Below are 24,178 nucleotides of genomic sequence, written 5' to 3' on the forward strand. Positions count from 1 at the left end.
TTTTAGTTGGAGTGTAGTGTGCAGGGAACAAACATTAAGTACTGACTATTGTGGTACTTTACATTCTCATTTAATCTTCTCATCAATCCCATTTCACAGATGACTAAACTGTGGCTCAGAAAATTGGACAGTTTTCCTAAAAAACACAGCGTCAATAATTAACAGAACTGGGATTTGAGCCAATGAGTGTATGACTCCAGAACCCATGCTTCCTCTACTCCATCAGGAACTAAACTTGTAAAAATTGATTCCCTTTCAAAAGTTTTTTCTGCTATGTCTATCTTTTCATAACTGAAATCTGACTAATATATGCCCCTGTTGTGTGTGAGATTTCTATGAAGAAATGTATGGTTAGGTAAAACCTAATGCTAATCAGCCTACTAACCACTTAACTTTTTTTTTAACCTTTCTATTTTGCTGTCTAAACTGCTCTGATCCTTTTCTCATTCAGCCATTACCAATAAATACAGTGCTGTGTTCCTTTTTCTGCATACACTTGAAAATGTGAAATACTGAATCCATACATTATACTTAATGAAGGATAGCTTTGGACATGAATAAGACATTCCTGGATCCCTCTCACTTCAGAACTTCAGGAGCAATCGAACGGCAATAAAACAGTATACTTGTAGTTAACAAAATGAGCCATAATGGTTATCCCAGTGTGCTAATTTAATTATCAGCTTGGCTTCCTATCAACTGTTTAGGTATGTCTCACTTTATTAATATATAAGGTGGATTCTAAAATATTGAATCATACCTTTTATTAACTTACAATTTCAGATGTGTTTCACAGGAAAATATTTGGCTATTTGCATCTTAGCCTTTTTTACCAGCTCCTTAAATTCAGTAAGTATAGCTATAATTAGTAACTTGCCTGGTGCTCATATTTTGTCATTCAGTGCCATTATTTTACCTAGAGTACTACAGCTTGTCTCCATCTTTTATGCGTATCAACATATAAATCAGCAAATGTATAATCAGTGTAGAGCAGTATTACTTGAAGACAAGCTACTCTTTTAATTGATGGTACTAACATATTTAATGAACTATGAATTAAAGGAATAGTTTGGAGTAGTAGAAACGTGCGACCAGAAATAGACATTCATTCCAACCCAATTCTTAACATTTACTAGCTGAGCAATTCTTGGCAAGTGACTTAATATCATTGAGACAGTTTCCTTAACTCACAGGGTAGTTTTGAAAATTAAATGAGGTAAAATATGAAAGTACTTTGAAACTTTTTAAGCACTGTGTTTACTTAAAACCACTTGGCAGTGATAAGTCAATGTTCTGAAAGGAAATTTATAATCATGTTACAATACGTAAGGCTTTTAAAAAGCTTTTTTTCTTAAATCTGTGTCACAAAAATGAAAACTATTGGACTAGGGTTAACAATAGGCAGTGAAAGTAGTCCATTGAACTACTTAAAAACTAACTCTCCAGTTGAATGTAGCAGTGGGACACTCCTTGGTAAAGTACATTAATAAATCCTATGATACTAAGAGAATCAGGGACCTAATTATTTTGATTAATTGGTTTTTAATGTGTAGGCTTATTAGAAGAGTTTACTTTTGTGAATGACTTAATATTGTCATTTGAAGAAAGATCTAGTTATTCACAAGGTAAGTTGATTTGATGTACAAATGTAAATCATATTTTGCCAGTTAAGGATCATAATTTTCTAGTGTGTGTTGTAATTATTTACTGGAGATAAACTTCCCCCAAAACTTACTTTTCCCAAGTTCTCATTTCTGTCTTACAACTTAAGTGGAACTTCTTACCCATTCTCTGTCACTGTTAAATTACAAAGTAAATAAACATTGTACTTACTAGTCCTTACTAAGAAGTACAAATTATTATGTAACTTTAAACAGTATATTCTTATGTTTTGGTTTTCATCAAAGACTTTTTTTGTGATTAATAATGTTTCCCATATTAATCAGTGCAGTCTGTATTCTGTTGTCTTTTTCTGTTTTCTGTTATTTCTAGTACAGCTAGAACACCACTGCTTATTAGAGTAAGAAATAATGGAAATTGCCAGGAGCAGATATATTAATTTAATATAATGGTTCTCAACTGGCTATAAGTTCCCAGTAATTATAATGTGTAGTCAGGGTTGAGAACCACTGATTTAAGTTGCTTAAACATACATGGAGAGTGAGACCAACCGTGAAGGTTAAATCTGTTTTAGAACTCAACAAGGAGTTGATGTTTTGAGGGTGACAATGAGATAACTAAAAGTTAAATATATGGGAGGTGTTACTCCTATCAGCCTTTTGTTTTCATTAAAAATGAAAACTTTGTGCTCTGAAAAGCAAGGTGCAGTTATCATATCTGAAGTGATTGACCTGAAGTAGACATTCATCAAGAGAGCTGTTGAACTATTGGTGATGCATGTAATAGAAAGGGAAAGAGTTGTATAACGCAGACCCCTCATAGTCTGCCCACTGTTAAGTTCTCTAAGGGTTAGTCACATGTTTGTGGGGTGGCAGAACGAGAATAATATGGCAGAGTAGTAGTTCAGTGCATGGGCTCTGGAGTTGGGTGCATCTGGGCTTGAGTCCTCGCTTTGTTCATTACTGTGTGATCTTCGACACATTGCTTAAGTTCTCTTAAGCTTGTTCCTCTTCTGTAAAATGGAGATAATCATAGTACATATTCATGGAATTAAATGAGATCATGTATTTAAAGAATTTAACATAATAACTGGCATATGGAAGGACCCATTAATGATAACAGGGTTGCTGTTATTAGTAGGCATGGTTCAGACTTTGGAATCACACAGGTTTGGTTTTGAATGCCTAATCTGCCACATACTGGCTGGGCAAGCTACTTAACCTCTCTGAACCTCGGTTAATATAAAATGGAGTTAACATCTACCTCATAGTGCTGTTGTGAATATTAAATGGGCTAAAGAATAGGAAGTGTCTGGTTATAGATTGGGTCAAATTTTGAGATCAAGCTTTCCTTCTTATCACTCAATTTGATACCACTCTCTTTTTTTTTTAATGTTGATTTGTAAACTTTAACTAGCGTTTGGTAAGCATGTCTAGTCATCTTCAGAGTTCTTCCAGAGAAAGCACTCTAAGCATACATTTATTCAAACTTTCCTTAGTACCTATTTTCCATTTTCTGTGTTCTGTTAATCTCTCAGCTCTTAGATGACAATAACTTTGTAATGCCAGAAAGTTAAAATTTTAACATCTTAGCCTATTTTCAAGTGGTGAACTAGATGATTTACCCATCAGTCTCAATCGAGGGTGATTTAAAACCCATGTGCCTAGCACTGTGTAACGTGAGTTATGGTCCCTGCCCTTCTAATCTAGTTGAGCTCATTTCTGCAACTAATATGAGCTCAACAGTTAGTTTTGCATTTTTTTCTCTTCCTTCTTGATCCATAACCTCTGATTTTAGACTCTCTCCCTCTTTTTTTTTTTTTTTTTTTTTTTGGAGACCAAGTTTCCCTCTTGTTGCCCAGGCTGGAGTGCAGTGGCGCAATCTTGGCTCACTGCAAGCCCCACCTCCTTGGTTCAAGAGATTCTCCTGCCTCAGCCTCCCTATTAGGGATTACAGGTGCCCGCTACCACGCCCAGCTAATTTTTTGTATTTTTAGTAGAGACGGGGTTTCACCGTGTTGGCCAGGCTGGTCTCGAACTCCTGACCTCAGGTGATCCACCCGCCTCAGCCTCCCAAAGTGCTGGGATTACAGGCGTGAGCCACCGTGCCCAGCTCATTATAGACTTTTTTTTTTTTTTTCCGCCTCCCAGGTTCAAGCGATTCTCCTGCCTCAGCCTCCTAAGTAGCTGAGATTACAGGGGCATGCCACCACGCCTGGCTAATTTTTGTATTTTTTTAGTAGAGACGGGGTTTCACCAGGTCTCGAACTCATGACCTTGTGATCCACCCGCCTCGGCTTCCCAAAGTGCTGGGATTACAGGAATGAGCCACCGTGCCCAGCCTATAGACTTTCTTAAAGGACTTTCTAGTTCCACTGATAGCTATAATTTAACAAGTTTGTTAACATTTTGATTCATCATTAGGTGCCTGTAAACTTTTCCTTCTTTCCCTTCATACCTGAACTTTGGTTCAATTTCTCATAAAAGTTTTATTAAATAATTGTATTCTTTAAATAGCATGCTCTTTTTAGATCATTGGATAGCTCTGATTTTTTTTGTCCTTGCTCATCATAGCATTTTTCTGTAAAAAAAAAAAAAAAACAGTATAAGAGACATTTTCTGTGGAAGTCTACATATCTGATTCACATTCAGCAAATGATTCAGCAAATTTCTTAAGCCGTTTTGATTTATCTGCTTGTCAAATAAAAATAATACTTGCTACCTACTTACAACAGAGGGGTGTTGTGAAGATTATATTTAGAATGTTTTTAACTCATTTACTCAATGCTATGGAAATACCTCATTTTTATTATATTGTCATACTATATACATACTACTGGTTTTTTAGATCTATTATGACTTTTATGATGGTGAAGTGTGATTTTACTTTTCTCTTTTACCTCACCACAAAGGTGTCAAAATATATATTCTTTAGTATGCACATAGATGTATTTATGAGTAGTTTCCCAGTTTATGGAGATTGATGTTTCTTTTGGAAAGGCAGTATATCAGGGGCTTCCAGACTGGACACTGGAGCCAGATTAGTTGGGTTTGAATCATGGCTTTGGCATTTACTAGCTGAGCAACCTTAGGCAAGTAACTTCTCTGTGCCTCAATGTACTTATTTGTAAAATGTAATTAATAGGGCAGCATCATAGAGTTGTGAAGTGCTTAGAACATTGCTTGGTACTCAAAAAATATTAGCTATCACTATTACTAACAAAATAGTGCATGTGTTTAAGTCTTCAATATTTAAGTACCAGAGTTTTTGATAGCTTGTTGGCTTTCTGTGAAACAGGACTGCCCTTCCCCTAACAAACTGGAATTCCATTTTATATGCAGATTGGACAGTTAGGTCTTCCTATGGCTCCTCCTGCCCTCATTGCAAACTGATGGGTTTTAAAAATCATTTTTATTGAAATATGACACATTCTAAAAATTAACCTAATATTGAAACTATAGAGCAAAAGATGAACCTCTCCTTCCCCATTTCTAGGAGGATTAATTCTTTTCCAGACTTTGATCATGTTTTTTTATCAATTTAAACCCCTTTCACAAGCTTTGTATTATCCTTAAGATAGTCCAAGCTTCCTAACATCATCTATGAGGTCCTCCTAGCCTCACTTTTGCTTTTTGGTAATTCCTGTTAGATTTCTGATAAAGAGTCACTTCCTCAAGGAAGTCCTTTCTTGACCTCCTAACTGGGTTAGCATAATGTCTTCACAGCCCTTTGACTTTCCCTACCATAGTCATTCTCCATTGAAGCAGTGCTGCTCTCTGGAGGTGTCCTGGTGACTGGGAGATGCTCTTGTCATTTACTGGGCAGGGCTGAGAGGTGCTAGATGTTCACCATGAAGAATTGTCCTAGCTTTGTATGACTTGTAAATGTCTCGTTAGATAGTCACAAAGGCGTAAGAAATCTGTTTATGGATATCAGAGCCAAGAGCCTAACTCAATTTTACATATACACATGGAACTTTTTGCAGAGTTTTAATATATGTTAAATTTTCTAGGAATAAAAACTATGGCCGGGCAGCGTAGCTCATGCCTGTAATCCCAGCACTTTAGAAGGCTGAGGCGGGCAGATCACTTGAGGTCAGGAGTTCCAGACCAGCCTGGATAACATGGTGAAACCCTGTCTCTGCTAAAAATTCAAAAATTAACCTAGCGTGCTAGCACACACCTGTAATCCCAGCTACTCGGGAGGCTGAGGCAGGAGAATTGTTTGAACCTGAGAGGCGGAGGTTGCAGTGAGCCGAGATCGCACCACTGCATTCCAGCCTGGGTGACAGAGCAAGATTCTGTCTCAAAACAAACAAACAAACAAAAAACTACTATGTTATTGAAGGACAATTGTACCTTGTTTTGTTTGGATCTCTACCAAGAGTTGTTTACCATTTTGTGAAATGACGTCACTAATAGCAACATTTCTCACATTCATAGTGATTCAGCATATAGATGGAAACATCTAACTTTGAATTTAGTTGAAATTAGATGGAAAAAATTTTAATTGAATCAGATGGGGGGAAAATGCATCTCTGTCTCCTGGTGGAATGTATTTGCTTTTCTCTCTTTTCCTATTGTACTTTATCATATACTTTATTCATTGACAGCTCATCTGCCTCTCTCACCAAATGAGAACTTAGTGGGGATAAAAACTATATTTTACTGATCTTTGAATCTCCAAAATTCACTGAGCACATGGTAGTTCTTCTACTTAATATTTACTCAGTTGAATTAATAGCAACAACAATAGCGTTTATTCAACAAGTATTTGTTGAATCGGACTCTGCTAGGCAAAGAGAGTGAAAAGACACTGTCCCTGCTCTCAAGGAACTTGTGATCTATTGCCAGGACAGACCTAGAAATAATTATAATACAATATGACAGTTTCTAGAATGGAAATAGCTATAAACCATAGATCTGTAATGAAAAATACACTTAAGTCTTGTGGGGAGATCTTGGAATAATGACACAGAAGAGAAATAGTATCCAGTATCAATCATAGTGCCAAGAAAGAATCTCAATAAATATTTGGAAAATCAGTGAATGAGGGTAGCTCTAAAGACTGAGAAAGAGTTTGCCAGTTGGTCAGGTTTAAAGAGGGCATTCCCAGCAGGAAATCCCTATGCAAAGGCTCAGAGGTAGGAGAGGTGCAGGAAAAGATAATGGAGCATAAAGTTGGAAGTTGAGTCATAGATAAAAGTGTCTTTGAAGGTGATGAACCAGATGATGAAGAGACTTCTTCCATGAAAAGAAGTTAGATTTTATCTTGCAGATGCTAGAAAGCCATTCATTTAACTATAAAACTACTATTTTTCAAATTACACATATTGCGTGCCAGGTACCTATTATCTGCATACACAGTTAGTATATTCCATTTTAGGGTTGGGAAACTAAGACTCAGATTAATTAACTTGCCCAGGTTTTCACTGCTACTAAGTGGAAGAGCTAGAATTCAAACGTAGGTCAGTTGAGTCCATAGCTCCAGTCTGCTTTTTAAACTATATTTTACAGACTATCCAGCAAGGAAGAAGCTATATATTTTTGCTTTCTTTTCAGCCAGTTTGGCTTCTTTACCTCACATGATTCTCAACTGTAGCAAATTCAAAATTTTTATGTAAATTTAAGTTAAAAACTTACTCATGAGTAAGCTCTAGCCTTCTGAAAGTCCAAAATGTTATCACAGTAACTCACCACTTGCAGGCTACTTTTTATTCTGGGGCTGTCTTCTATCTTGTTTTTCAAATAACTGTATTTTGGCTTGTTGAAATGCCTTTTTTTTTTTTTTTTCTTTTTTGGTCACCATTGAATGTCATGGGCCAATCAGACATAAGTTGTAAAGTTAATATTAGTGTAGTATGGAGTATCATCTAAGGGAGCGAAATTTGAAGTACTGCTTCCTTTTTTTGAGACATTTAGAAAGCTGAGCCTTCAACATGCAAAAAGAATACTCCAGGTAATATTTAAATTTTATAAGAAAATCCAATATTGATCTTGATATTCTATTTAATTAATATAAATGTAGTTTACTATTTAAATAAATGATTTCTACCTCATATAATAATCCTGATGTGCTTGGTTAGCTTGAAGTACTTCAGATGTTATCTAATTAACCCCACAATGTCTGGCTACCCCAGGGTATAAGATTCTTCCTTATTTTAATGGCTTTTAAAATATGATAAGTTTTGGAGATGGATGCCACTGAACTGTATACTTAAAATGGTAAATGTTATGTATGTAGATTTTATCACAATTTTTAAAAAGATGTGATAGAAAAGTTCAAAGTGGCCTAAGATCTCTTATCAAGCAGTTATCTGAATCAAATATTCTTGAGAGCCCTTTGTTACAGATAATTTGAGTAAGGTGTGGGGAAACACCTATTCTGTCATCATAGACTGATCAAATTAAATATCCTTAATACCAAGTTGTTTGAAAAGAAAACCCTATTTGACGACAGAAATAAGGAAGCATGCTATTGGCCTGATATTATAGTGCAGCCATCCTCAGGATGGATGTGATAATGAAGATGCCTTTCAGACTTGACTGCTGTTGGCCCCTTGCTTTAGTTTCTTATTTAAAAGGGCAGCTAGGGGGTTAAGTGGGCTATCCGAATGTCACTTCAGCAGGTAGGGTATGCCTGGTAGCAGCTCCAACTCTAATATTACTAAGGCTCAGACTTTAAGTTCACCACCCCCACTAGTATCAGGGGAAATTAAATTGTCATTGGTTAGCTTCATGAAAATTAAAAGAATGTGCTGGTGGAGATAAAGGAAACATTCATATTGTTGGCGTGTGTGAATTGCATAACTTTTTGGAAAGTAATTTGGTAATAACTGTTTAAAAGTTTTTAAATTCACATGCTTTTTGGCCTAATAACCCCACCAGGTTGCCACTATTATGTAGGGACATTGGTACAAGTTTTTTTTACTGTGTTGGTAGTGGCAAAAAAGTAGAAGCAATCTGGAAGCCAATCAGGAGATGGTTGAACAAATTATGCTCTATCCATTCTCAAGACCAATGTGCATCTATTAAAAGGTGAGTTAAATTGGTATGTATTGGCCTGGAATTATTGCCATGTCATATTATGTGTAAAAAACGTTATAGAGTTAGTATTAGTGTAGTATAGAGGATGATCTAAAAAAAAAGAGGAAAAATATATATGAGATTAGAATGTAGAAAGATTCACATAAAATTGTTAAAACGGATTCTCTAGGGAGCCTAGAGATAGGATTGAATTAACTTGTCTTATACAACCATGTTGTTTGATTTATTATAATATTTGTAGTTTTTTAAAAGTTTCTGAAGTTAAGGGAGGGAAGGGGAGAAATCTATAGTGATAGAAATTATACTGGGGATTACTTTAGGAAGGGTTAATGGCTGGGATTGGATGCAAAAGAAACCTCTTCGTACTCAGTGATCTCTATCTTGAGCTGGGTATTGGTTACACAGATGGGTTCACTTTGTAAAAATCCATCTATGGATCATATGCTTATCATTTGTACAATGTTGTGTCTATATTGTATCAAATAAAAGTGTATAAAAATAAATGACAGTGGTACAATGGAATACTATTCACTTTTTATTGAAATACTTCCAATAAATATTTAATGATATATGAAGTCCGGCAAGAAACAGGACAATCCCATTATTATAAAATGTAATGTGCATAAAAACACATAGAATGAAGACTAGAATAAAAACACTACAGTATTAATACATTTTATGTCCAGATGGTGGTGATTTTGTTTTGGGTTTTTTTTTTTAAGAACAGTTTATTAGATTGGGCCATTTACGAAGTCATTAGAACTTGGTGAGCAAAGTCAGATTACAGGATATTAAGCAGAAAAATAAGAGTGAAAGAGAGAGGAAAAGGCATTTTAAAAAAGAAAGAAAAAGCTAACTAGAGAGGTGGAAAGGTAGTAGTTTTTTTAAGCCCCTACTAGCAAGGGACTTTTCATGTTAAAAATCCTCTCCTTTATCAAACTGTTTGGTTTTTACAAATACGTCAGGCTTGATACTTACATTTTGTTGTTTTTGTTTAAGCATTTAGTTTTAGTGAAAAATGTCATTAATAGCTTCAGTTGACTGTAGCAGATGCAACTCATAGTAGCTTTAAAAACCTATATTCGTGTCTCAGTCTTCACTGATTAAGTGTGGTTGTTTGCTCAGATCTTTTTTCGCTTTAGTTGCCACATGGAGGCAAATAATACCTCACTAGGTTGTAATGAAAATCAAATGAGAAAATGTAGTATGTGAAAATACTTTAATGGAATTAAACACTACCCAGTTGTAAAATTACATCATTTTTATTGTGTTTCCTTCGACCCAAAGTCCTTACTTATGGAATGTAGTTATTTCATAATGGAATTTATTTCCCTTAATAGGAGTTCAAAAGTTGAAGTTTATGCAGAAATGCAATTTTTTTAAGTCAAGTTCTGCAAATGTTGCATATAATGGTTTTCGAGGTCTGGGTTGTGACTGCATCAATATTTTAGACTATTTTTAGTGCCTTATATATCAAATTGAAATGTAAAGATTTTTATTGCTTCTAATTATTGCTGAACTGTCAGGGAAATTAACAACCTTTTTACCCTATTTCAATCATTTTTCGTTAATTCACCATGTGTATGTAAAATAATATACCCAAAACAGATCTCTTCAGGTGTTTCGCAGGGGTTTTGATAAGGACTTGACTTTTTATTAGCCCTTAAGTCATTAGTAATCTGGACGGAATTAGAGATGGGTTGGGTTGGAGAAAACTGCGTGGCACTAGGACCCAGGGGGCTCCCGTGAGCGGATCTTGGGGCCAGATTGCAAATTCGCGGTGACTCAGTCTGGTCGGCTCCTTGCGCTCGGCGGCCGCGGCGGCAGCAGCAGCAGACGTTGGCGGCCGGGCTGCCAGGAGCAGTTCCGCCGGGTTTCACTGTCCGAGACTTCCTTCGGGGCACCTCAGGCAGGTCCACGGCGTCTGGGGAGCGCTGGGGTTGTGGCGGCGGGGAGAACGGGTCAGCTGCGCGCGGGAAACCTCTGGGCCTGTGCACCGGGAGTAACATTTGCTCCGTCTCTTCCTGTGTCTGGCTTTATTTGCAGCAAACCAAGATGGAGTATGAGTGGAAACCTGACGAGCAAGGGCTTCAGCAAATCCTGCAGCTGTTGAAGGAATCCCAGTCCCCAGACACCACCATCCAGAGAACCGTGCAACAAGTATCCTTTCCGAGGCCTGGCAGCTACCCGCGCAGCTCGCCCCGCGCTGCGGCCCAGCTCCCGGCGGCCGGGGGCTCCCGTCGCCTCCGCCTCTGCCCCTCCCCCGCCCTCCGAGCCCAGCCTCCTCCCTGGGTCCGCGCGCGGGGGAAGCCGCCGCTGCCCCTGCCGGGCGACTCGCGCACGCGGCCCTTGTGCCTGGGCCGGGGGCGCCGCCGCGTGGGGCTCACGCCGCCAAGGCCACTGGCTTCCGGCGCGCAGGAGGCGGGGGCCCCCGGCCGCCGCCCCGGATCGCGACATGTGCGCGGGCCGGGCCGCCACGTCCCCGCCCGCCGCTGACCTGCCGCGGGGGTAGAGAGCGGGCGGGCGGGAGCGGCCCGGGCCCACACAATGCGCCCCGCGGGTGGGGGTGGCGGGCCGAGCAGGAGGCCGGGTGGAGGGCGCTCTGTGCGCGGCGGAGCTCGCAGCCTGGCTGGCCAGAAATGGGTGGAGCTGGCGCGGGGTTTGAACTGCAGCTGTGTGGGTCCTGGGGGTTTTTCCACGTCCTTGCCCTAAAAGGGCTGGGGACCTACAGGTGGGGGAAAGGGGTCTCTGTGCCTCACCCTGGGATTACTGGTGTTAACACCTGTTGCGAGCTCGTTGTCACCCAAGTGAGATTTTATTTTTAAAGCTTTGGCTCAAGGCTGACTGCACAGTTATCTAGGTCTTTACCGAGTGTGCTGGTGTAGTGATCCTGTTGCTACGGTTTTAGAGACAGAAAAGGTTAAGAGAACCAAAACTTTACCACGTATGCTTTCTGTAGTGCCCTAAACCGCGCTCAGATGGAGAGCTCTTATTGGATCCAGTAAAGGAAACATTCACTCATTATATCATGAATAACCTTTTAACCCCCGATCTTTTAAGCCTAAAGAAGTTAAGTCTACTGTTTTTTGCAGAAAAGCCTCTTGATTTTTATTGTCAAAAAGCAGCAAAATTACTTAATATGGAGTTTGGTAAGTAAGCTCTTCGTGTTTGAGTTTATTTACATTTAAAACATCTATAAAGATGGAGTTATTTACCCCGAGGGTTTCGCAGAAATACTGCATTGCCGTAATTTAAAACCTTCAATAGATGACAAAATTAGTACTTACCTTCTTGGTTAATATAATGCTTCCCATTTAAAAGTGGAAGGGATAGTGATTTAGATCTGCTTGGATTTTTAAAAGCCATTTTGTTTGGGTACTTCTAGTACTGAGAAAGAACAGTTTTGGAATGTATTGCCGTTTGTATCTTGTAAACCGTGCTATGGCTCAGCCTTAATTTGTGTTGTCATAGTTCTAGGGATGATAGAAGTTGATAGTTGATTAATTGCAGGTATTATATGATACAGTTACTAGTTTCTTAAATTAGCTAAGCCCAATCCTGCATTGTAGTTATTCTGTGGCACCATATATCATAATTTCTTGTTTTAGTCTACATTTATTAGGCACCTCATAAATGCTTAGTACCGTGCTTGGGCTAGTAGTCAATTTACAGTTTATTCTGTGTGCCTGGGACTTAGTATGTCCTCTGAGAAAGAACAACTTTCTGTTGCTGTGAGAGGAAAACTACTTTAGCTAAAAATACATACTGCTGCTTCAGAGTGCCTAATTTTGTCTCTCCTAAGAAGGTAATATATTTAATTATTGTTTTGTACAGGCTTTTGAGTACTTTTTGAAAGACCACTATAATAGGATAAAGAGATGTAGCTCAAGTTGTAAGAAGGTAAACCTTATCAGGAAATAGTTTTGAAAAATTCGTTGGCATATCAGCATGTTGTTAATCTGGGCCATTCACTAAAACAAGAATTACTGTCTTGGTTGGAGAAAGTAGTTACACCTTGCAGTTTTACCAGAGACCATGTTGTTGGTTCGTTTGCTTTCTGACCCCTAAACATTGAGGGTATTCAAATAGTAATAAATAGCTAATAAAGTGTTACTTTAGTTTGATTCATGGATTTAATCAGAAATTTAGATTTGTTGGGTAACAAAACATTTTAATCTTTCTATGTAGTAAAACACAGTTGGGAAGCATATTAGTTAGGGGTTGAGAGTCAGGGCTTGAAGAAAGATGTAAGAGCATTTTGTCACAGCTGCCTCCCGACGGCGATGAAATACCTGCAAATTGGTATCACTAGAAATGTTGAATCTTGGGGATGAGGGGAAGAGTTGTACAGCTATAGTGCAATAATCTCATAATGCTGACTTTATAAGATATATAGCCTTGTGCATAAATGGCACTTTATCTTTTTGGATTCTAAAGAACAAATGAGTCTGAAAAGTATCTTTTTTTTTTTTAGTTATTCTATAAAGTTAATTTCTCTAAATGATCTTCAACTCTGAGACTTGTTTTCATTTGGAATGCTTTTATTTTTGTTATTTTATGCTTAAATACCTTTCTATTTAGAGTGGTTTAAAGTTGAAATACAAGAATTTTTTTGAATATTTTTTGCTATATGGAGCATGCTGAAGCTGGAACTTTATGTTTTATTGCATGTAATTGATACATTTCAGCCATAAAGCACCTAAGAGGTTTAGCAAGCACTAGTGTGTTTTTGAAATAACATGTTGATAGATTTTAGTAAGATATCCTTATTCTTAGTTTAAAAAAAAAAAATGCAAGACTGAAAATATCACCAAAGAGATCCTTGATTTTTAGATTTAAAATGCTTAATTTCTTCTGAGATTACACAGAGAAGTTTCCTTAACTACTGTTTGTTCTAGAAACTGGAACAACTTAATCAATATCCAGACTTTAACAACTACTTGATTTTTGTTCTTACAAAATTAAAGTCTGAAGGTAAGTAGGATTTGTATTGATAACTATTTAAAGTTTCTTTAAGACCTATTTAAATGTACTGAGAATTATTCATTTCAGAGGATTTCATTTTGTAGTAACCTTGTGCTTTATAGATGTGGGATGAACAGTCTTAGTTAATACCACTCAATATTTACATGTTTAATAAGCATTCCTTTTTTTATGTATATACAGACAGAGTCTCACTCTATCACTCAGGCTGGAGCGCAGTGGTGCAATCTCGGCTCACCACATCATCTGCCTCCCGGGTTCAAGCAATTCTCATGCCAAACCTCCCTAGTAGCTGGCATGCGCCACCACATCCAGCTAATTTTTTTGTATTTTTAGTAGAGACAGTTTTGCCTTGTTGGCCAGGCTAACCTTGAACTCCTGGCCTCTGGGGATTCACCTGCCGCAGTCTCCCAAAGTGCTAGGATTACAGGTGTGAGCCACCGTGCCCAGCCAGCATTCATTTTTAATAGGGTGTTTGTATAATAAGTTACTTAATTCTTTGCAGGTGAATAACTTGTTGCCAAGTCTACTTTAATGTTTTGCTTTCATGCATATAGATGGATATAACAAAAGTTGGTAATACAAAGATTGAATGTAGGTTTTAATAACTGAATATGCGTGTTTTTTGTAGAAAAAAAATTGAAAGGTCATATAATCAAAATGAAAAATTATTTATCCCATCTTCCAGAGATAATTATTGTTGATCTCTTGAATTATATCCTTCTCTGCTCTTATATGGCCACATACTATTTTAAAATTATTTAGCAAAAAGTGGGATCATTCTATTCATAAGTAGACTTTTGTTACTTTTTAAAAAAACTTATGAAAGTATACATGAAACTTTTTCATGACTCTTAATTTTAAATTTAAATGATTTCTATGACAGTTTAAAGCCTGAGTAGTCTGATTTTTAAATGACATGGTCATTTGATTATTTCTAATAATATGTCATGCATCCCACTAGACATTATTTCATAAATATTTATGGAGCACCATCTCTGCCATGCAATTTGCAGGCTCAGGAGAGAAAAGTGAACAAAACAGACAAAAATCACTGCCCTCAAGGAGCTTACATTGTAGTGAGAGTTGTTTTTCATAGCATTATTTGGGTATTCCCTTCCTGAAACATTGTGGACACATAGAAGTCAATTAAATATTTATTCAGCAACTGATTGGCCTCTAAATGAAAGCACTGTACCCTATTCAGTGATTAGTGTTTTAGAAGCCATGGTGCAATTAATAACATCACCGCACTTGGAATTGGGAAATAACAAGTTTTAGACAACCAGACCATCTGTAAAGTTTCAGCTCCAAATTCTGACAGGTTAATGGTGTTAATGTGTAGTAAAAACTCACTGATCTTGTATTCAGATTTTCATAATTCATGCACGGTGATTTCTTTTGAAGTATTTTCAGTTGATTTTGTAGTTAATTTGGGGGATTTTAATTTGTGAATGAAGGACACAATAGAAAATTTAGAACTCAAGTCTAGGTGTTAAGAAACTTAAGAATTATTTCAACAATTAAAATTCCTAGTGTGATAAATATATTTGTGATACATTGCTTCTTAATATAGAAATTTTTCTGACACAGTTTATGATCAACCTGTTTGTTTCTTTACTAAGATATTTATAAATGGATTTTTTTAAATCTAATTGTTTTATTTGAAATTTTTAAATTTATTTTCACTAAGCTGCCCACTCTCATGTTCTTATCCTACATTCCAAATATTAGGATTGTTACAATATTATACTCTTGAGTAAAGCTTTCTTGGGATATAAGGATACTTCCTTCAGGCCAGGCAAGGTGGCTCTTTCTTGGGTTATAAGGATACTTCAGGCCAGGGAAGGTGGCTCACGCCTGTAATCCCAGCACTTTGAGAGGCCAAGGCGGGAAGATTGCTTCAGGCAAGGAGTTCAAGATCAGCAACATAGTGAATGGTGAAACTCCATCTCTATAAAAATTAGCTGGCATAGTGGCACGCACCTGTGGTCCTGCTACTCAGGAGGCTGAGGTGGGAGGATCACCTGAGCTTAGGAGGTCAAGGCTACAGTGAGCTGTGATCGTGCCACTGCACTCCAGTGTACTTAAGTACTTAAGAAGTACTTAAAAAAACACACAATTTGTTCAGTAGTGGCAAGAGAGTTTGGAAGTCATTGCTTCCACAAAGATATTAATTACAAAACCATAAAATGTTGGAAAGGATTTTATTCAGATTTTCTTGACCCTAAAATGTTTCTTATGTTCATTATGCAGTTTCTCCGAGGATGCAGTAGTTTTACGTTGGTTTAACACTTGATAATTCTTCTTGTGTTTATGCATTTATTTTTTTTCCCTAGGAAGATTGGGACACAAGTTTGCTGCATGTAGTTTTCCATTTAAAAAAATCTTTGCATCATGGCTGTTCATATTAAAGCAGGAATACAAGTAACATCTTAAATGAAAATGCTTATTTAGTAATCTTATCACTGAATTGTAGAGTAAAATTTTTGATCTGTAAGATACCTCAGATCAGCTGCTCTAATTATCTCACTTTACAAATGAACAAATTGAGGGTCCACTGAAGTAGTCTTAATTTTTGTAAAACAGGAAATCGTTAGTTGTTGAATTTTTAAAATGGATTTTAGGAGAGTATATACTTTTAATATTGTTTCACCTCATGTTGTGGTTTATTAAAACTCTTCATCTTGTAGCCTTTATGGTAAAAACAATATACTATATTTCCTGTAAACAAAGTCATGCCATTTAAAATAATTATATGGCTGAATTATTAACAGGTAATTTAAGGCAAGTTTATTGCTTAAAGAAGTTAAATATCTGGCTTCATTTATTTCATGGCAGTTTTTAACTTTTAAGAGAATTTAAAAGTATTTTTGTTTGTTTTGTTTTGAGACGGAGTCTCGCAATTGAAATTGTTGTAATTGAAAATGGAAAGTAGTTTTTAAATGATGACATACAAGGTTTTATAGTGCTGTGTGATGACCTGAATGGAGTTTGTGTGCAGAGAAACTGCTCTTTTTGCCTCTGCATGTGCTTCATTCTTGAAGATTTCAGTGCCAGTCAGAGTTTGGGAACATCATACTAACTAGAACGAGCTTGGGATATATTATTTTTTACTAAGACAGGTAAAACAATGGTGTTACAATAACATTCTGTTCAACACGCCAGCTCTTCATTTTATAGCCCTTTGAGAGGGGTGTAATACTGAAGAATGATTCAAAGTCCTTAGTTTCTTCACTTGTGCAATGGGGTGAATAATACCTGCCTCATGAAGTTGTAAGGATTAAGTGCAGTGCCACTTGGAAAGCACTTAGCAATGTTTAATAAGTCATAAGCATTTCGAAGGTGTTAACTGTTGCTAATATTGTTGGTGTCGATGCCAACTGGTAAAGCCATCAGTTATGTTCTACTAGTATTAAGTAGCTTTTTGAAAATTTGTAAATACTATCTATGGATTAAACTTATTTTAAGAAAACTCTTTTTAAATGTTTTTAGAGGTAGTTTTTTGCTTGTAAGTTCAGAGGCAAATGAAAAACATGATATAAATTTACAGCAGTTACATTTGTTACATGAAGATGATCTTATATATTCTTTGTCCACTTAATTTTTCAATATTTTTTTTGACACTGGAGGAAAATGATTTCAAAAATTCTTTTTTTTGTTTTTGAGACAGAGTCTCACGCTGTCGCCTAGGCTGGAGTGTAGTGGCATGATCTTGGCTTCTCTGCCTGCAGCCTCTGCCTTCTGAGTTCAAGTGATTCTCCTGCCTCCGCCTCCCAAGTAGCTGGGATTACAGGCACTGCCACACCACCATGCCTGACTAATTTGGGGGTTTTTAGTAGGTACGGGGTTTCACCATGTTGGCCAGTCTGGTCTCAAACTCCTGGCCTCCCAAAGTGCTGGGATTACAGGCATGAACCACCACGCCCAGCCTTAAAAAAAAAAAAACAACAAAATTTTAATAGGATATTTTTAATGACTAATACTTCCAGCCTTATGATGACGATTATATCAGGAAACAATAAAGCTTGAGCACAGTGGCCATATATATAAACGAAATTCACTCTTAAATCAGTGGTTCTCAACCATTGGCAATTTTAACCCCCAGAAAACATTTGACATTATCTGGAAACATTTTTGGTTAACACAACTTGGAGGGGTGCTGCTGGCATCTGTGGCTGATGATGCTACTTAATATCTTAAAATGCATAGGACAGCAGCACCCTGCAACAAATAATTGTCAGTATGTCAAGATTGAAAAACCCTGAGCTATAAATCATAGAGCTAATCTTTTGTTAATCATTTATAATTATTTTAACTGGTTATAGCAAGTTTGAATGTCAATCAACTTTTGAATATAAATATTTTTAAAACTATTATCGGCACATTTTGAAATTAAGACTACTTCAAAACTCACTACTATTATTATTTTATTACAGATGAACCCACAAGATCATTGAGTGGTCTCATCTTGAAGAATAATGTGAAAGCACACTTTCAGAACTTCCCAAATGGTGTAACAGACTTTATTAAAAGTGAATGTTTAAATAATATTGGTGACTCCTCTCCTCTGATTAGAGCCACTGTTGGTAAGTTATATTACAACAGTTTTGCTTACTTTGTTTGTAACTGGGTCATTTTTAGAGATGACAGATTATTTCCTTAGAAATTTTTATCTGTTTCATGTTAAATTGTGGTGGGGAAACTTTCATTGCCTTTAAATGCTTTTGAAATGGTGTAATCATGGTAAAAAGCTCTCTCATCCAATGAAACCAGTGACCCTGGATAAGAGGAGAGCCTAATCAAACTTAGCCTAATCAGAGTTGGTTAAAATGGGGCATCAACAAGTGATATTAATTTGCGGACACTGCTTTTTCTTGAGCATGCAGATTAGAGTTCTGTTTTGTGTTTTTGTTTTGTTTTGTTTTGTTTTTTGAAACAGTCTCTATTGCCCAGGCTGGAGTACAGTGGCACAATCTTGACTCACTGCAACCTCCGCCTCCTGGATTCAAGCGATTCTCCTGCCTCAGCCTCCCGAGTAGCTGTGATTATAGGCACCCACCACCATGCCTGGCTAATTTTTGTACTTTTTAGTGGAGACAGGGTTTCACCATGTTGGCCAGGCTGGTCTAGAACTCCTGACCTCAGGTGATCCGCCTGCCTCAGCCTCCCAAAGTGCTGAGATTACAGGCCTGAGCCATGGCGCCTGGCTTGGAGTTCCTATTTTCTGCCTAGCATAATGCATAATTTCTTGTTTCACTTTTACATGTAAAGAAATACTTTTTAATTGTTTATGAAAAACCCAAGTGTTTATAGGTTTCTAGATTTTTACATTTTTTCCCTTGTTTTTAAATATTTGCCTTGTCAGTAATTCAGCAGCAACTTTTTAGTCTTTTCAGAGCGTTCAGCTTATTTTCAGGGGCAGTACAACTTTCTGTTAGCTTATGTAATACTGAATTAACATGCTTAATTATAGTAACTCGTATAAATATTTGGAAACACACACAACTGGCTATTGGTTAACACCATTTGCCAACCAATGGAAGCAGTAATAAATAGCCATACTGAAGAGGAGCCTACTAATGGGCAGCCTTTAGTATACCGTGGGCTTAAGCAGCTAACTTCTACAAGGACCTGGAAAAAGCTTCTGTTAATCTACCCAAGCTGGTTAAATGAAAGTCCATTAAATGAGTCACATGCTTTCGTTAAGAGTTCCTGGCTGGGCACGGTGGCTCACGCCTGTAATCCAAGCGCTTTGGGAGGCCGAGGCGGATGGATCACCTGAGGTCAGGAGTTCGAGACCAGCCTGACATGGTGAAACCCGGTCTCTACTAAAAATACAAAAAAATTAGCCGGGTGTGGTGGCGTGTGCTTGTAATCCCAGCTACTTGGGAGACTGAGGCAGGAAAATCGCTTGAACCCGGGAGGTGGAGGTTGCAGTGAGCCGAGATCATGCCATTGCACTCCAGCCTGGGTGACAAGTGAAAATCTGTCTCAAAAAAAAAAAAAGAGTTCCTATTTTGTCTTGTTGTGGGTTTGAAAAATATTCACCTCTTAGTTACAAAGCATTGGCTGTATGACCTCCCTCCAGATATTCTTGTATTAAACAGTGCCATCATTGACACTGATTTTAAATTTGATGGGTAGAGGACATTCGTGGTTTGAGAAAAAGGACTCCCTAGATTACTCGAATGTACTCTTATATACCTTAAGGCTTTACCTACTCTTGACACTGTTAAAAAGAATGGTGAGTGTGTGCCAGCCTTTTCCATTTCAGATCCAGGAGAGAAATCCCCATACATAAATGGAATGGGATTTAGAAGGAAGGTGGGTTTCCTCTGAGTGTTGGCAACTCAGCTGAAAGGAAAGGAGAGGATATAGAAACCAGATATGAGATTGTTTCTTCCTAAACTGTATTTTATTATAAACCTATCTTTAAGTGCCATTTGGTTCAAACTACAATACTTTGTGTCTTTAAATTTGAAAGGTTAGAAGTAATAGTACTAGGGAGAGAAGAATTGGTTTTATCTCCCAATGAATACTTTCACCTTCGTAAGGTTTTTGAACATGTTTAGGAGCTGACTTTATCTTGGGAATTATTTAAGCACTTAGGTATCATCTGACTTATTTTAAGACAGAGATTGGTGAAATTGACTTATGTAGGCATTTTTATTTCTTGCTGTGTATTAGTAGAATATGAAAGGAAGGTCTTTCATTTTAGTTTTTTATGTTAAGTAGATATTTAAGTATTCTAATTGTGAGGGACCACTGCAGTTTTCAGTATAGAAACAGCTTTTATTTAGTTGCTTTACTGCAGATGAAGGAGCTTCAAACATAACTGCAGTGTATTTTCAAATGACACGATGTCTGGGATTTGATAAAAAAGCAATTAGGAATGTGAAGGTGGTTGTGGGTAGAAGTATGGATGAAACAAGATTGACCATGTATTAATGATTGCTGAAGCTAGTTAATGGATACATTTAGTTCATTATATTTTTCTGTTTTTATATATGTATGTGAAATTTTCTATTTTAAAAAGTCTGTAATATTAACTAGATAAAACAGCTATGAGCTTGAAATAAGTTAGCTAAAAATGAGTTCATTTTTGTCCCTCCTCCCTTCACACCCACCTCCACCCCACTTTTTGATATGTATTAGTGAAGGTGGTGGAAAGTATGATTGACGAGATTCTTCCCAAAGAGGGGAGAAATTATTTTGGGGGCACAGCATTAAGACTCTAAAGTATTGGCCAGGTGTGGTGGCTCATGCCTGTAATCCCAGCACTTTGGGAGACCGAGGCAGGTGGATCACAATGTCAGGAGATCGAAACCATCCCGGCTAACGTGGTGAAACCCTGTTTCTACTACAAATACAAAAAATTAGCCAGGTGTGGTGGTGGGCACCTGTAGTCCTAGCTACTCGGGAGGCTGTGGCAAGAGAATGGCGTGAACCCGGGAGGCGGAGCTCGCAGTGAGCCAAGATCGCGCCACTGCACTCCAACCTGGATGACAGAGTGAGACTCCGTCTCAAAAAAAAAAAAAAGACTCTATAAAGTATTTTATAATTTTGTTGTTGTTTTGTTTGTTTTGCTTCAGGAAAATTGATGAGTTATTTAAACACATTGGTGCTTTCCAACAAATCTGGGAAGGTTTTTTTTTTTTTTTAATCACCCAAATTGCCTAATCTTAGTTTACATGAGAAAAAGATTTAAAACACTTCTGGGAACATATTTTGTAAGTGAAATAATTTTTTGGAGTTTCTGAAAATCATCTCTAAGAATTGGCAACAGACTCTTCATCACTTATTAACCTTTACAGAAAATTCTTGGTATATGTATAGTAGTGCAAGTACTCTGACTCTGCATTATCAGTTGATGTAGGACTCTGTTCCTCTAGACCAGAGTTTCCAACCTCAGCACGTGACATTTTGGACTGGATAATTCTTTGTTGTTGGGCTATTTTGTCTGTGCACTACAGGATGTTAATCAGCACACCTGACCTCTACCCACTGGATACCAGCAGCAGCCACATACCCTGCTGTAGCAACCAAAAATGTCTCCAGACCATGCCACATGTTGGGGTCGGGGAGTGCCTGACTGAGCTCCTTAAGGGCAAGGACCATGTGTTATTTTTGTATTTCTTAGCATCTATTAATAATATTTACAATACTTAAATATTTTAATTAAAAGACTACTGATTATAAAAATAGACTAGCAGCTTTGGCTTTTAAAGTTTTTATTAACCTTAACAATACATGTTGGGAATCTTATCAAGGAAGTATTTGGAAGGGACCACATCTTAATGACTGTGAGGTAATTCATCAGATGAAGTAAAGATGTTTCTCTTGTTTAGAGAGTATACAGTTTGTTTGTAATTTTATTATTTCAATGAATATTCTTTTGTATATGTTTGTACACTTACAGGAAAATTTGTGTAGGATTAATTTGTGTATTTGGCATTATTGGGTCAAAGTGTGTTTAAACATTTTTAAGATTTTAATAGGTGTTGCCATGCACACTGATTTCATTCCCATACTTGTTATAAATACTGAGAAGTATGTGTCACTTCCCACTTTTTGCAGCTATGCTAGGTATTAGATACTTCTTCATGCTTAGGTGAGATTATGGGTCCAGATAAGTTTGTTAGTCCATCAACATTCTTTAGTGTTCTGTTAACAGAAGTAATGAATGTGAGCAGTTTGTTAGTACCAAGTTGTAGATTGGGTTTAATTTTTGTTGTTTATTGCTTGTTTGTAGTCTTTTTTAAGTTATGCTTGGTTTTTTTAGACAGATCCAGATCTTTCTCATTCCCTTATTTCTTTTATATTTTAACTTTAGGAAAGACTAATTTGCAGGAAGAATCAGATCTTGCTGATTTTGGATCTTAATGGAAGGCTATTTTATTGTAAGGGCTATATCTTGAAAATACTATCAGTACATTAATTCTTACTATACAATTTAATTTTTTTGTGTGTGGAGAATAAATTTGCCAGGAGCTTTACTTTCTAGATTCTTTTTTAGTTCTTTATCATTGAGAGCAACCTTCTCAAAACTAAAGGCAGAAAATTTATACACATGGTGTTATTTGTTGTTCAGTAAATTACTAGATGCCAGGCATGTTCTATATATCCAATTGAATTTTCAAAATAACCCTATGAAGAATTTTCTTTTCATTTTTGTACACTCATATTTTACAGCTTAGAATGCATATAGTTTGCCTATTGTCAGAGTTTATACTCTTCTGGCACTAAAAGATCCATAATCACTAAGCATATTATATAACTAATATGTTTACTAAGGCAGAAAAAAATATTAACACAAAACCTTTCCGTTGTCCTTGTGTTTGTATTAACACAAAACTTTCCTTACATTTGTGTGTATTTGCATAATTAATTGACTGTCACAACTCTACTGCATAATACAGTTGAGATAATCCATTCAGTCAGAACAACATGATCAGTGAGCATGGGCCACCCAGCCTCCGAGATCGCCTTTCTGGCGACTCATTCTTGATCAAGTAAGTGGGAACTGTTGTAGGAGTATGTAGCCTGCCTACATGAGTGAGAGTGTTGTAAGCAGTGAAACATACAGGATTATTCTCAAGTGATACTCATCTACTTAAGTTTTTCCTACCATGGTCCTTGGCTCTGGTTCCAGATTAAGTCAGGGGGCTATTTTTAGCATCTTAATGTGTCTTTTATTTGAACCTAACAGACTCATAAGTTCGTCACCCAGTGTTAAGTGCTGCTAACATTTTGGCATATTTTCTTTCTACTCTTTTGTATGGATAAATTAGAATTTTTTTTTTTTTTTTTGAGACAGAGTTTCGCTCTTGTTGCCCAGACTGGAGTGCAGTGGCATGATCTTGGCTCACTGCAACCTCCGCCTCCCAGGTTCAAGCGATTCTCCTGCCTCAGCCTCCTGAGTAGCTGAGATTACAGGCATGCACCACCATGCCCGGCTAATTATGTATTTTTAGTAGAGATGGGGTTTCTCCATGTTTGGTCAGACTGGTCTTGAACTCCCAACCTCATGTGATCCACCCGCCTCAGCCTGCCAAAGTGCTGGGATTACAGGTGTGAGCCACTGTGCCCAGCCATTAGAATTAATTTTAATTGGTGGAGCTATTCTTGGTATTATGGCAGAAAAAGAAGTTGGATTCTTATACTTGGTAAATTTAACTCAAAAAACCTTAGAGGGTGAAATGTTGAAAAACAGTATTAAAAACAGATCTGGTTTATGTGAGATTTTTTTTCCACAAGGTACGCAATGGTGATATGGGTGTTGTTAGTGAGTGTTACTAATTTTTTGAGACAAGGTCTCACTCTGCCCAGGCATGAGTGTGGTCTCATAGTCATGGCTCACTGCAGCGTCGACCTCCTTGACTCAGGTGATCCTCTCACTTCAGCCTCCTGAATAGCTGGGATCACAGGCACGTACCATCACGCCCAGCTGATTTTCTTGTATTTTTAGTAGAGATAGGGTTTCACCATGTTGCCCAGGCCAGTCTGGAATTCCTGGGCTCAAGAGA

The 24,178-nt window shown here is 37.3% G+C and overlaps 1 protein-coding gene across 5 annotated transcripts in view; it reads left to right on the top strand.

The window, feature by feature from the left end:
• The window catches only part of TNPO1 (transportin 1), a 99,348-nt gene that overhangs the window by 22,876 nt on the left and 52,294 nt on the right, over positions 1-24,178 (top strand). For all 5 annotated transcript variants that reach the window (XR_004026819.1, XM_030799139.1, XM_003266050.3 and 2 more), the window contains exons 2-4: positions 10,713-10,826; positions 13,565-13,640; positions 18,089-18,238. Coding sequence is in view for 4 of the 5 variants with exons in the window: in XM_003266050.3 (XP_003266098.1) it covers positions 10,713-10,826; positions 13,565-13,640; positions 18,089-18,238 (340 nt within the window). In the remaining variant the exon portion in view is untranslated. The remainder of the gene's footprint in view (positions 1-10,712; positions 10,827-13,564; positions 13,641-18,088; positions 18,239-24,178) is intronic.

Source organism: Nomascus leucogenys, chromosome 18, assembly GCF_006542625.1.
Source record: "Nomascus leucogenys isolate Asia chromosome 18, Asia_NLE_v1, whole genome shotgun sequence".
NCBI lineage: Eukaryota > Metazoa > Chordata > Mammalia > Primates > Hylobatidae > Nomascus > Nomascus leucogenys.